Source organism: Triticum urartu, chromosome 7 (genome assembly GCF_003073215.2).
Source record: "Triticum urartu cultivar G1812 chromosome 7, Tu2.1, whole genome shotgun sequence".
Classification (NCBI taxonomy): domain Eukaryota; kingdom Viridiplantae; phylum Streptophyta; class Magnoliopsida; order Poales; family Poaceae; genus Triticum; species Triticum urartu.
The window spans coordinates 32,469,804-32,483,972 of NC_053028.1; the positions used below are offsets into that span (position 1 = coordinate 32,469,804).

The window sequence follows — 14,169 nt, forward strand, 5'->3', positions numbered from 1 at the left end:
CAAACATTTTCTTATCCAACCATTACTACACCATCAGTGAGTCTTCCGCAAGAGATCGAACATATAGCTCCCCTCCATAAGCAATATTATCTACCGATGGCGTCCATCACATCGAAAGGAGGCAATTTAGTTTTGGTGTGGTTAATGGAACATTATGACCATTATTAAACCTCAGATTAAGGGATAGAAGTATGAAACCAAAGGATTTCTATAACCATGACCATAGCTTTCAGAAATCTTGTGAACTGAAATATTGATTTTGGTTGCATTGCAGGAAGATCTATATTATTCCCATTCACCACTGCAAGATATCGTATGGGCTACTCTCAAGAAAATTGGTGAACCAATATTTCTGCACTGGCCTGGCAGCAATTTGCGGAAGAGAGCTCTAGACAATGTCATGAAACATATAAAGTACGAGGATGAAACTACTCAATACTTATGCATTGGTCCTCTAAATAAGGTAAAGCATGGGTTACTTTGAGAAATTTTTGCATCATTATTTTCCCTAGATAGGTCCAAACTCCAAATGGTTCCTATAGTCGATTTAACTTTATTAAATTCATTCACTATTTGTCAATTAATTTATTTCTTTTATACTTTGTTTCTCAATTGACTACTAGTAATTTGTAAGCAGATGTTGAATATGATTTGTTGCTGGGTAGAAGATCCAAACTCAGAGGCATTCAAACTCCATGTTGAAAGAATATATGATTTCTTATGGGTCGCCGAAGATGGCATGAAGCTGAAGGTGTTTACGAGTTCTTGTGCATTTCATTAAAAAACTCATAGGGGCATTTATTTATAGATTTAACTAAGGTGGTGGCAAAATATTTAAGACACGTTGTACATAATTTGAATCAAATAATATCTATGATGTCTCTTTTACTTCAAATATATCCATATATACCACAACACATCAATTCTCAGCAACCTTAATTATACTATGAATTGGCCCCACTCAGCTGGGCGAGGGAGTGTATGTAGATTACAACCATGTTCAAGTCCTCTCTTCTTGAATTTTAGTGCGTATTTTTCCTCTGTAAAATACAAATAGTTTCTGCTACTAGTTAGAAAAAAACTATTTATTGGTCACTTACTCACTTTGCTTTTTCATATAGAATGTATTTTGAAGCAAAGATTAAGGTGCTAGCAATTTCAACGAAATTTGGTTGTATGAAACATGAATATGAATATTTAGATTCATAATATATGAACTAAAATATAAATTAATATTATATCATTTGAGGGTAATATATATTATATATTTATTAATTATTGTGTAGTTGAAAATATGTATTGAGTATAATAATGGGAACTTTTTCCCATGCAAGTTGTGGTGAGCCTTTGATGAGACGGTATGTGTGCATGTTGAGATAAATAGAGGTAGTGAGAATTAACTACTTAGGTATACCATTTGATACCTCGCACATTATTGTGGGAACAGGGCCGTTTCTAGAAATTTGAGGCCCGGGGGCGAAAATCAAAACATGGCCAAAATTCTAAAAGATATATATAATGGAAAAACTAATATAATAAATGCATAATGTCACTCTATTATATAATTTTGCATCTATCTTATTTTGCACAAAGTTTAGATATATTTCAAATATTAATGCTAAAAACAGTAAAGGGGCACTAGAACAATAAACTAACCTCATGTTCTACCTAAAAGCAGCAACCATCTAGTGTTCTTTAAAATTAATTCATATTCATACATGAAATAGCCTAATTAGTGTGAAAATAAATAAATCAAGTACAATCGATCCAACCCCGTTGACAAATAAATAAATTACCAACACCTAGCCCCGTGGATAAATAACTTGTCCACAACCCCGCCGTAATTTAGCCTTCGGGGGGGTCAAATTAATAAGTACTAGTGGTAAATTACCAATACCTACTAGTGTATGACTAGAGGCAGAGGTCATGGAATCGTAGGCGATCGTCGGTCGGGTGCAAGCAGGCGGTGTCCTGGCGGCTAGACGATCAGCCGCCGGTGGAGCTGCGGTGGTGAACCTTTGGAACAGTGAAAAAGGATACCTACCTGGACAATTAGCGGAAGCATCATTTAGTATTGGTGGATGTCCCTGCAGTGTCATGGGCTTATTTGCTGGTGGGCCGGTCCTTTTTCTTTGGTTGGTTGATTCTGCTGCTGCTAGATTAAGGCATTAAGCCAACTTTTTTAGCATTAAGCCAGTTATACATGTGTATATGTTGTATACTCTACCATGGTGATTTGGGGGCCACAAATATTTGGGGGCCCTGTGTGGTCGCCCATCTTGGCCCCCTCAATCGACGAGGTTGTGTGAGAATATATTGCAATATATTTCAAGGACATTTGGTCGTATGGAACATGAATATGACTAGTAATACGAGAACTAAAACTAAAATACAAATGATATAATGTGTTTGATTATTTTATAGCTGCAAAATGATTATTAATGTAAACATCATACTATATTAAAAATTACCATGCATTTTTGTATGTTGATGAGCCCTTTACTTATGCATGGTGGCATGTTGTGACGGGTTGCATGTTGAATGATGAGGTGGCATGCTTGCATGTTTAGAGAAATATGTTTGTGAGGGCTAGATGTTTACATATAGAAGATATAAGATATGATAGGGAGTAGATAACTCAAGACTCTCTTGTAGTTGTTTTGGAAGGTCATGGATGATAGCTAGTATGAGTGGGGATGAATAAGTGCATATGTTTGGCAGGAAATTCAAATGCATTGCAATCCACTTGCTAAAATAGTTGTTTTTACATTGAAATAAGGATAATGTGTACTTTTTATGTTACTCATACCCTTCTTTGTAGTCTTACAATGGCAGCCAACTATGGGACACGGTTTTGACAGTTCAAGCTATATTTGCTACTGGCTTGACAAAAGAGTTCCCCCATACAATAAAACTTGCCCATGACTATATAAAACGTTCACAGGTAAATATACAAAATGCTACATGATAATGTATTTGTTGGACACTAATCAATAAGGTTTAATTACTAAATAAAATTTAGTAGTAATTATGTTTAAATATTCATGTAGATTTCTGCGAATTTTCCTAGAGATCAAACCAAGTGGCATCGTCATATATCTAAAGGTGGATGGACACATTCAACTGCCGACCATGGGTGGCCAGTATCAGACTGTACTGCAGAAGCATTGAAGGTAGTCCTCCCACCTGATTTTTGTATTATCCAAAACCTTTGTGTAATACCATTCATGTAATCAAAATTAGTAGAATACCCTTGCGTAATATGATTCATGTAGTCAAATACGTAATACCATTCAGGAAGTCCATGTCTTTCAGCTATGGTAGTCAACAGTATCATAAGGCAAAAATCCCTTTTATCTTGGTTGGCATGCATGCACGCAAACCAGGTTAAATTAAATGTGCAACACCCTGACTTAAATTAGACCCCATCTACGCATAAAGCGGCCAAAATACGCATGACACCCTGCTTATACTTTTGGCCCACTTCGTTGAAATGGTTATCCCTGAGGAGAGCAAGGTTCCTGTGTTCATTAAGAAGAAGAGAGATGGTCCAGTTTATAAGAAAAAACAGACTAAAAAACCAAACTTTCAGGGCTAATCAGGGAAAACCGAGTGAAAACCCAAAAATAAGAAAATAAGAAAAAAAAAAAGACACTAGAGCCTAGGAATAGGGACAAGACAAATGCACACTCAAGGAACATCGTCTGAGCCCGACACTAGAGCAGCAAGGTCCAAAGCAACTGGGTGTGGCCCAAGTGCAAAGAAATTGACCACCACTGGCCGAAGAGAACTCATCCATATCGAATCACGCCTTTGAATCAGCATGGAGGCATCATGTGCCATCATTAGTGTGTGGGAATCATCCTGCAAGGTCCACCTTTGACTTCCCAGTGATGCCTACCAAAGTGATTAACGCCGCGGTCACTTGCGGTAAAAGTGGTATTTAGTGCATGTCCAAGTATGCTTTCATATTTTTCTAAGGGCCCTCCACTTTCCTCACCTCTAGAAACTCACCAAAACCTCCAACAACCTATACTCCGCACGCTTAGTCGCCGGGATGTTGCATGCCTTGTTCTTCTTTTTCAGATGTCCACTTCGTCTCCCCCATCCTTCTCCATATGCGAATGTGTTGGGGTCCCAAGCAGAGGGTGTGGGACATCACAAGTAACCTTGTTGAAAAAATCGTCCACGGTTAATGGTTGTGCATCAACATGTATCACTTCAGATACAACACTAATCACCTCCACCTGTGAGTCAACCACAACATCAGGCTTGCCGAAGGCCCCCATCATGTGCTCCATGTTGAAACCAAGTGGCTCCTCTAAACTAAGAATGGTCATGTGCTAAATATCTTGTTATTTTGGCCGAAGTCCAACACCTTATGTTTTCTTATGTTGTGGTGGCCTATATAGATGGGAAATTTGTCTTAGATTATGGTATTTTTACAATCTTATTTACCTCAATATCATTAGGACCTGAGTACGAGCAATCTCTCTACCGCTCGACCTTGAACTTCACTTAATTTAAGCTCACTCAAATTTTAGTAAGAGCTAAGCTGAGCCTAGACTAACTCGCTCGAACTCAGTTGGTTTGCAACTCAAATGAATGGCGCATTGATATGAATAAGCTAATATTGCATTTATCTTAAGGCATTGGTATGAATAAGCTAATATTGCATTTCTCTTAAGGCATTGATATGAATAAGCTAATATTGCATTTCTCTTAAGGCTATACTGTTGTTGATTAAGCTTCCTCCTAAATTGGTTGGAGAGCCTATGGAAACAAGCCGGCTTGATGATGCAGTCAATATTCTATTGTCTTTGATGGTTAGTACCTCCTAGTTCGAACCCATTCTTTTCTTCATTTTCTTTCTTTCTTATAGCTAGTTTCAACTCATTACTCACATTTTATAATCAATAGTCTCATTTCTCGAATGTTTTTTATGAAACAATAATGTACATTTTAAAATTCTTACTCGATACTCCTTCTGCAGAACGACGATGGTAGTTTTGGTGCATATGAGCTAACAAGATCTTATGAATGGCTTGAGGTGAGTTTGAATAAGCTTCTAGATACATATTATTGTTTCTTAAAACAAAATTCACAAGGAACACTTTTCATCTACTAAGTGGGGGGAAGAAACACTTTTTTGAATTTATCATATTAAGTTCATGTATAACAATCCTTGGTTAAATCAACCGATAAGACTATAAGTTTCCTCTATGCAATGATGATCATTTGTTTTTCATATACTTCAGTTGCTCAATCCTTCCGAGAGCTTTGGGGACATAATGATCGAGCATTCGTAAGCAACTCTGACCATTGGTTTCTTGCTTGCTTATCTACGTTGCTATTTTTTGTTTATTTGATGCGTTTTCAATCTTTGTTCAACACACAGGTACGTTGAGTGTACATCATCAGTAATTCAGGGTCTAGTGTTATTTAGAGAAATGTACCCCAAACATTGTCGCATGGAAGAGATAGAAAATTGTATCCAAAAGGCTGCAGACTACATTGAGAGCATCCAAAGGAGTGATGGATCATGGTTTGAATTCTCATTAAACTTTCACTTGAAGTTTCTCTCTTTCTTCATTCTTAAATAATCGAAGATTAAACTCCCAGCCTCTTTATCATTTGAACTTGTCCAGTTAATTTCCAACTGTAGGTACGGCTGTTGGGCTATTTGTTTTACCTATGGTACATGGTTTGGGGTGAGAGGATTGATTGCTGCAGGCAGAACGTACAAAAATAGCCAAGCAATCAGAAAAGCATGTGAATTTCTGCTATCCAAGGAGCTTCTCCCATTAGGGGGGTGGGGAGAAAGTTACCTCTCCGGTCAAGACATGGTAAAAGTTTCTCCTTCCTCTTTTTACTCTTATGTCTTAATTACTCCAATTAACCGTGACCGGTGAATGCTTTAATAAACTTACAACACAGGTTTACACCAATCTTGAAGGCAACCGGGCTCACGCAGTCAACACTAGTTGGGCCATGTTGGCCCTAATTGATGCCGGACAGGTGATTTTGTTCCTTTGAAGCTTGCCTTGTACTTAAATCCAATTAGTGCATGCATGTCCTATAGTATTCATTTGCTACGCTACTTGTGAACTGCAACTTGTACACAACTGCATAGACATCTCCATTATTAGTTCATAGGTTTTTCTCGAAAAGGGGGATCTTCCCGGCCTCTACATCAGAACGATGCATACGGTCATCTTATTAACCAAATAACAAAAGGTGCCAACAAGGTTCCACAGTCTCCAGCCAAACAAAAAGCAAAGGATAAATGCAGCTCACACAGAGCGACAGACGGCTAGATACAGAGACTAGCCCGAAAAAGATGCCACAACCGGCTGGCTAAAAATAGATAGGGAAACTAATTGCCTATCCTATTACATGACCGCCATCCAAACCGGTTGAAGATATCCCGAGCTACCATCTCCCAGCGGATAGATCCAGTAACCAAATGCTCCCTGGCCTCCATCGGAGTGAGTAGCGACCACGAACGGATTAGTGCCGTAGCTCGGAAAATAACCTGCAAAAAATGAATCCGTGATGTTCTGTTAAAAACCAAATTATTTCTGCAATTCCAGATAGTCCATAACAAAGCGCAAACTCCAACCCGAATATGTCTTGCTAATTCAGGCTCAAGCCCATTAAGCCATGTCCCAAATAAAGCATTGACCGAGGTCGGTGGAGTAATATTAAAAGCAATATGGACCGTCCGCCAAAGAACTTTGGCCAACGGGCAATCAAAGAATAAATGCTTAATCGTCTCATCCCGATCACAGAAACTACACCTAGTAGGTCCTGTCCAATTGCGTTTAATCAAGTTGTCCTTTGTTAAAATAACTTGTTTATGGACAAACCACATAAACACTTTAATTTTTAAAGGAACTTTGACAGCCCAAACATACTTGGAAGTTGGAATAGCATTCGAATTAATAACATCAATATACATTGATTTAACTGTAAATACTCCAGAGCTAGTCAACTTCCAGCGCAATATATCGGGATGGTGAGAAAGTTGAATCTCCATCAGTCTCCTAACTAGATGAAGCCATTCTTCCCAACGATTGCCCGCTAGCGACCGTCGAAACTGAATATTAAGGGGGACAGATTGGAATACCGTTGCCACGGACACCTCACGTCGTTGAGCAATCCGATATAAAGACGGATATTGAATGGCTAAAGGTGATTCACCAAGCCAAGTATCCTCCCAGAAATGTGTACTTGTACCGTTTCCAATAACAAATCTCGTCCTATTGAACATAGATTGTTTGACTTTCATTAGTCCTTTCCAGAAAGGCGAATCAGTCGGCCTGACTGCGACCTGGGACAATGTTTTAGTCTGGAGGTACTTGTTGCGGAGGATCTGCGCCCACATGGCCTCAGTTCCGGAAGACAGCTTCAACAACCACTTACTAAGAAGTCATCTGTTCTTAACTTCAAGATTTTCAATACCAAGACCCCCTTGGTCTTTCGGTCTACAGATGATGTCCCATTTAGCAAGCCGGTATTTTCTTTTAAGTTCATCACCCTGCCAAAAGAAACGCGACCGATAGAAGTCCAGTCGTTTCCTAACACCAACTGGGACCTCAAAGAAAGATAAGAGAAACATAGGCATACTCGTGAGCACCGAATTAATCAAAATCAAACGGCCTCCGTATGACAGGAGCTTACCCTTCCAACAGCTCAGTTTTTTCTCAAATCGATCTTCGATGCATTTCCATTCTCTGTTTGTTAGCCTACGATGGTGAATCGGAATACCAAGGTAAGAGAAGGGTAAACTCCCCAACTCGCACCCAAACAATTGCCTATAAGACTCCTGGTTGTCTTTGGCTCTACCAAAGCAGAACAACTCGCTCTTATGAAAGTTAATCTTTAACCCGGTCAATTGTTCAAACAGGCATAACACTAGCTTCATATTTCTTGCCTTGGCCAAATCATGCTCCATAAAGATGATTGTATCATCGGCGTACTGAAGGATGGAAACACCTCCCTCAACAAGATGAGGTACCAACCCATCCACTTGACCATTCTCCTTAGCCCGTCCTATCAAAATTGCTAACATATCCACCACAATGTTAAACAGGATAGGGGACATCGGATCTCCTTGTCTTAGGCCTTTATGTGTCTGGAAATAATGACCTATGTCGTCATTCACTTTAATTCCCACACTCCCTTTTTGCGTAAATGAGTCGACCTGTTGGCACCAGGCTTCGTCAAAACCTTTCATACGCAATGCCTGTTGGAGGAATGGCCACTTAACCTTATCGTACGCTTTTTCGAAATCCACCTTAAAAATTACGCCATCTAATTTCTTGGAATGGATTTCATGGAGCGTTTCATGAAGAACAACCACCCCTTCAAGGATGTTCCTGTCCGGCATGAAAGCAGTTTGGGATTGCTGCACCACAGACTGCGCAATCTGTGTGAGCCTATTAGTCCCGACCTTGGTGAAGATTTTGAAACTAACATTGAGGAGGCAGATCGGTCTGAACTGCTCAATCCTCACAGCATCCGTTTTCTTCGAGAGCAATGTGATAGTTCCAAAATTCAAGTGAAATAGTTGAAGCTGTCCAGAGAATAGATCATGAAACATCGGTAGTAGATCCCCCTTAACAATGTGCCAGCACTTTTTATAGAACTCAGCCGGGAACCCATCCGGACCGGGAGCCGTATTGTTCTTCATTTGTGCAATAGCATCGAACACCTCCTTTTCTGAGAACGGGGCAACCAGGATATCATTATCAGCAGCAGACAATTGAGGCACGTCCTCGATCCTGGACTCATCGAGGGACACACAATTGTCCTCCGGCGGTCCAAATAACTTGTTGGAAATATGCCCTAGAGGCAATAATAAAAGTATTATTATTATATTTCTTTGATCATGATAATTGTCTTTATTCATGCTATAACTGTATTATCCGGAAATCGTAATACACGTGTGAATACATAGACCATAATATGTCCCTAGTAAGCCTCTAGTTGACTAGCTCGTTGATCAACAGATAGTCATGGTTTCCTGGCTATGGACATTGGATGTCATTGATAACGGGATCACATCATTAGGAGAATGATGTGATGGACAAGACCTAATCCTAAGCATAGCACAAGATCGTGTAGTTCGTTTGCTAGAGCTTTTCCAATGTCAAGTATCTTTTCCTTTGACTATGAGATCGTGTAACTCCCGGATACCGTAAGAGTGCTTTGGGTGTATCAAACGTCACAACGTAACTGGGTGACTATAAAGGTGCACTACAGGTATTTCCGAAAGTGTCTGTTGGGTTGACACGGATCGAGACTGGGATTTGTCACTCCATATAACGGAGAGGTATCACTGGGCCCACTCGGTAATGCATCATCATTATGAGCTCAAGGTGACCAAGTGGTTGATCACGGGATCATGCATTACGGTACGAGTAAAGTGACTTGCCGGTAACGAGACTGAACAAGGTATTGGGATACCAACGATCGAGTCTCGGGCAAGTAACATACCGATTGACAAAGGGAATTGTATACGGGGTTGATTAAATCCTCGACATCGTGGTTCATCCGATGAGATCATCGTGGAGCATGTGGGAGCCAACATGGGTATCCAGATCCCACTGTTGGTTATTGACCGGAGAGTCGTCCCGGTCATGTCTGCATGTCTCCCGAACCCGTAGGGTCTACACACTTAAGGTTCGGTGACGCTAGGGTTATGAAGATATGTATATGCAGTAACCCGAATGTTGTTCGGAGTCCCGGATGAGATCCCGGACGTCACGAGGAGTTCCGGAATGGTTCGGAGGTAAAGAATTATATATAGGAAGTGCAGTATCGGCCATCGGGACAAGTTTCGGGCTTATCGGTATTGTACCGGGACCACCGGAAGGGTCCCGGGGGTCCACCGGGTGGGGCCACCTGTCCCGGGGGGCCACATGGGCTGTAGGGGGTGCGCCTTGGCCTGCATGGGCCAAGGGCACCAGCCCCAAAAGCCCATGCGCCTAGGTTTCCACAAAAGGGAAGAGTCCCAATGGTGGAAGGCACCTCTAGGTGCCTTGGGGGGGGGGAGGGAAACCTCCCCTTGGCCGCCGCACCTAGGAGATTGGATCTCCTAGGCTGGCGCACCACCCCCCTTGGCCCTCCTATATATAGTGGGGGAGAGGAGGGACTTGAGACACCAGCCCCTGGCGCCTCCCTCTCTCCCCGTTACGTCTCTCTCTCGTAGTATAGGCGAAGCCCTGCTACTGTGACGCCCTGCATCCACCACCACGCCGTCGTGCTGCTGGATCTTCATCAACCTCTCCTTCCCCCTTGCTGGATCAAGAAGGAGGAGACGTCTCTCGTCCCGTACGTGTGTTGAACGCGAAGGTGCCGTCCGTTCGGCGCTTGGTCATCGGTGATTTGGATCACGTCGTGTTCGACTACATCATCCCCGTTCTTTGAACGCTTCCGCTCGCGATCTACAAAGGTATGTAGATGCATACGATCACTCGTTGCTAGATGAACTCCTAGATGGATCTTGGTGAAACGAGTAGGAAAATTTTTGTTTTCTGCAACGTTCCCCAACATAACTGTCTATAGTATTCGGTGATATATGTTTTGAGATTATCCTGACCTACAATAGTGCCCTCATCCTGCTCTAGCTGAAAGATCCGCTTCTTTCTGTGCTTACCATTAGCAATGAGCTGAAAGAATTGAGTGTTCGCGTCCCCTTGGACTACTTTGCGGACCTTGGCACGCAAAGCCCACTTCAATTCTTCTTCGCGGAGAAGTTCTTTCAGCCTCTTCTCCGCCTCATTTTTAACCTGGAGCTCGGCGGGCAACAACATCGCGGATTCGGCTTTTACGTCCAAGGCCTGTACAAGAGAGAGGAGCCTATCCTTCTCAATTTTATACACCCCACTGAGGTGCTTAGCCCAACCCCGTAAGAAACTTCTCAAATGCCTAATCTTATTCTGCCAGCGCTCGACCGCCGTCCTTCCTCCAACACCCTTGGCCCACTCCCTGGTTATGATGTCTAAGAACCCCTCACGTTCGAACCAGGCCATCTCAAATGAGAAGGTGTTTTTGTTACCTATATGGTTCGGCTCCCCTGAGTCAACGAACAATGGTGTGTGATCGGAGATTCCCCGCGTGAGAGCTTGCACCGTAACAAGAGGGAACTTCTGTTCCCATTCCACGCTGGCGAGAACCCGATCAAGCTTTTCATACGTCGGGTTTGGCAGAGCATTAGCCCAGGTAAAGTTTCTACCAGAAAGCTCTATCTCCCTTAGATCTAAACTTTCAATAATGGTATTGAACATAAAGGACCACCTGCCGTCAAAGTTATCATTATTTTTCTCCTCTCTCCTCCTAATGATATTGAAATCACCCCCGACCAGAATCGGAAGCTGTTCGGATCCACAGATCCGAACAAGATCTGCCAGAAACTCCGGTTTAAGCTCGGGTTGTGCGGCACCATAGACCGCTACCAAAGCCCAGTTGAACCCATCAACTTTAGACCTAACTCGAAAATTTACCGCGAAATCACCCATTACTACACTCCAGACTTCAAGGGAATCGCATCTCACACCCAGTAAGATACCTCCCGATCTACCTCGTGGCGGGAGACAATGCCAGTCGAAATCAATACCTCCCACAAGAGAGGAAAGAAACTGCGGCGCAAAATTCTCTCTGCCTGTTTCCGATAAAGCAATGAACTCTAACCGATGTTCCAGAGACGCATCAGCAAGAAACCTTCTTTTAGCCAAGTCCTTCAGACCTCTGCTATTCCAAAAGATTCCTTTCATAGTTCATCATGGAATTTTTTAGCAGTCCGAACCCTAGCACTCCTCCGAACTGCAGAATCGGGATAAATCTTTCGGTTCCACTTACGCTTTGGCTTAGTGGGCTCCGTCACCCGGTCCTCATAACCGGGTTGAACGGAACCGCCAGCTACATCATCTAAGGGCGCATCATCGCCCTCTGACTCCTGGTTAGAAGGTGCTAGATCCGCACATAGATTATTTAACACTCTCACCCCTAACGCAGCAATCTCCTCATCATTCATGGGTTTGACCGCAGCAAGATTACGAATAGTCTCTAAGGCCCGCTCCGCCTCTAAATCTAACATATCATTCACCGAATTGGAAATTTCATTATCAGTAGCGCCTAGTGAAACTCCTAATTGGTTTGAATTATTAATAATCTCCTCAGGAGCAAAATGCAATAAAGAATTAGATATGTTAACGGACATACCAGCAGAGATCGCAGCATCGTGAAGCTTGGCCGCCCTCATAGCGCACCGCTGCTGCATATCGTCCACCTCCGGAAGGTCCCGAACTCGAGCACTCATCCGTCTCCCCATCGAGACCGGGTCTGGGATCCCGCCAAAGGCAATAACCTCCTCTCAAGAATGAGGAGGCCGCGGGCTCCCAGTGCCCTCGGACAAGTGCCCGGCGGGTGGGACAAGAGACGGGACAGCTGGGGCCACCTGCCCACTCCCTCCTCCTGCCCCGACCACCGGCTCAGAGCGCAGTGTCGAAGTCGCCGATGATGCGGTCCTCCTGACCGCAGACGAGGACAGGGTGTCTAGGGCCATCTGCCCCAGCCCCCCCCCCTCCCCCAGCGTCACGGGAGACGCGGGTGCCACAGCCAGGGCCTGAGGGGAGGGAGCCGAAACCACCTGCCTCGGGCTCCCACTCCTAGCGCTGGCGGGCCCCGACGTGGCCGGCTTCACCGGCGTTAGTATAGGAAGGGGAGAGGCCAAGACCGCCTGCCCTGACTCCCGTCCCCCAAGGCCCACCTCGGGCGAAGATGCCATAGCCGGAACCACATCAACCGGTGAAGCAGGGGACATAGGAGCGACCTCCGGCTGTACATCCCGAACTGCCGACCCCGCAAAGTCCAATGCAGGAAGCGTGTGCTCAAACACATCATCAGTCTCCACCCTATCACTCCACAGTCTGGGAGGCGCAGAAGCAGGCGCAAAGGACCCAAAACGCAGTGTCGTCGTGGACACCGAAGGTAACGGAGTCGGCTCAACCCCGGTCCCCTCCCCAGGCAACTGAGCATCCGGGCGAGATCCGGTCGACCCCTCTCGAGCAGACTCGGCAGGCGCCCCCTTGGCTCCTGCACCACCATCACTCTCGTGCATATCAACATCATCCCCAGCAACTTCTTCAGCAAGCATCTCCACGTCCTCAAACTCAATGTCGAGCGGGAATACCTCTCCCCTATATGTCCAGTGCACCACATCAGGCACGAAATCAACATTCAGAACACTCACCAATATCCGAGCCACTCCATGAGCCCGAGTGAAAGCCATATCCACTCTCTCCGTCTTACCAACCATGATACCCATACTGGCTACAACTCGAACATCCTGCAGAGGCTTAGATGGGGCCCCAGAAAATCGCAACCAGATCTGCGTAAGCGGCTTTCCCTTAGGCTCCACCTTCGTCCACTAGTGAAACTCCAAAATACACGTAGTACCAGGAACTCTACACAAGCCAAAACTCAGCAGTTTCTGTAAATCCTCCACAGAAGGAAAATCCACCTTAAAGACATTAGCTTCTAAGCTGACCAGCTCCCACTGAAAGTCCCCCGGTACCAACTCCTGAAGCCTCCGGATAATCTGCGCCTCAGTCACCACACCCTGAGTTGCTTTCACTATTCCGGTACTCAGGCCTTGTGGCTCCTCTGGGATCTCCCTCGCAACCGGGGACTCGAAGAATAACAGCTCCGCGCAATATAATCCATACATAGTCAGAGCCGGCGCCTGGTCACGCAAAACCGGGCACTCTCCCGAAGTATGTGCTGGCTTGCCACATGAGTCACACAACTCGGCCACGCACTCTGCAATAAAATGTCCCTTGTCACCACACCGATAACAGAGCATATTTTCCTTCTTGCGCGCCCACTTGGCTGCCCTCTCAGAATCAGACCTGTCCGATGCCGCCGCCGCTGCCTCCGGCACAGTAACCTCAACATTAGTCAGTGCCGTTACCACATCCATCGCCTGACTAGTAAGATCAGTGGACTGAGCGTTATCTGTCGCAATAGTTGTCACCTCATGGTCAACAGCAGCCGGGGGCGGAGGTTGTCGACGAAACCTCCCACGTCCACCACCCCGACCACCTCGATATCCACGATAGCCGCCTCTCTGACGGTGCTCCGGACCGGATGTCCCCTCGACAA

At 44.4% G+C, this 14,169-nt stretch overlaps 1 protein-coding gene across 1 annotated transcript; it reads left to right on the plus strand.

Moving 5' to 3' along the window:
- Positions 1–244: 244 nt before the first annotated feature.
- On the plus strand, positions 245–6,415 carry LOC125518243 (cycloartenol synthase-like; the record flags this gene model as incomplete). The annotated part of the gene is made up of 10 exons (XM_048683154.1): positions 245–463; positions 638–751; positions 2,822–2,944; positions 3,051–3,173; positions 4,728–4,826; positions 4,994–5,050; positions 5,259–5,305; positions 5,399–5,545; positions 5,666–5,846; positions 5,938–6,415. Coding segments are annotated over 10 exons (1,209 nt in total), but the record flags the coding sequence as incomplete, so codon positions are not given.
- Between the last annotated feature and the right edge of the window lie 7,754 nt (positions 6,416–14,169).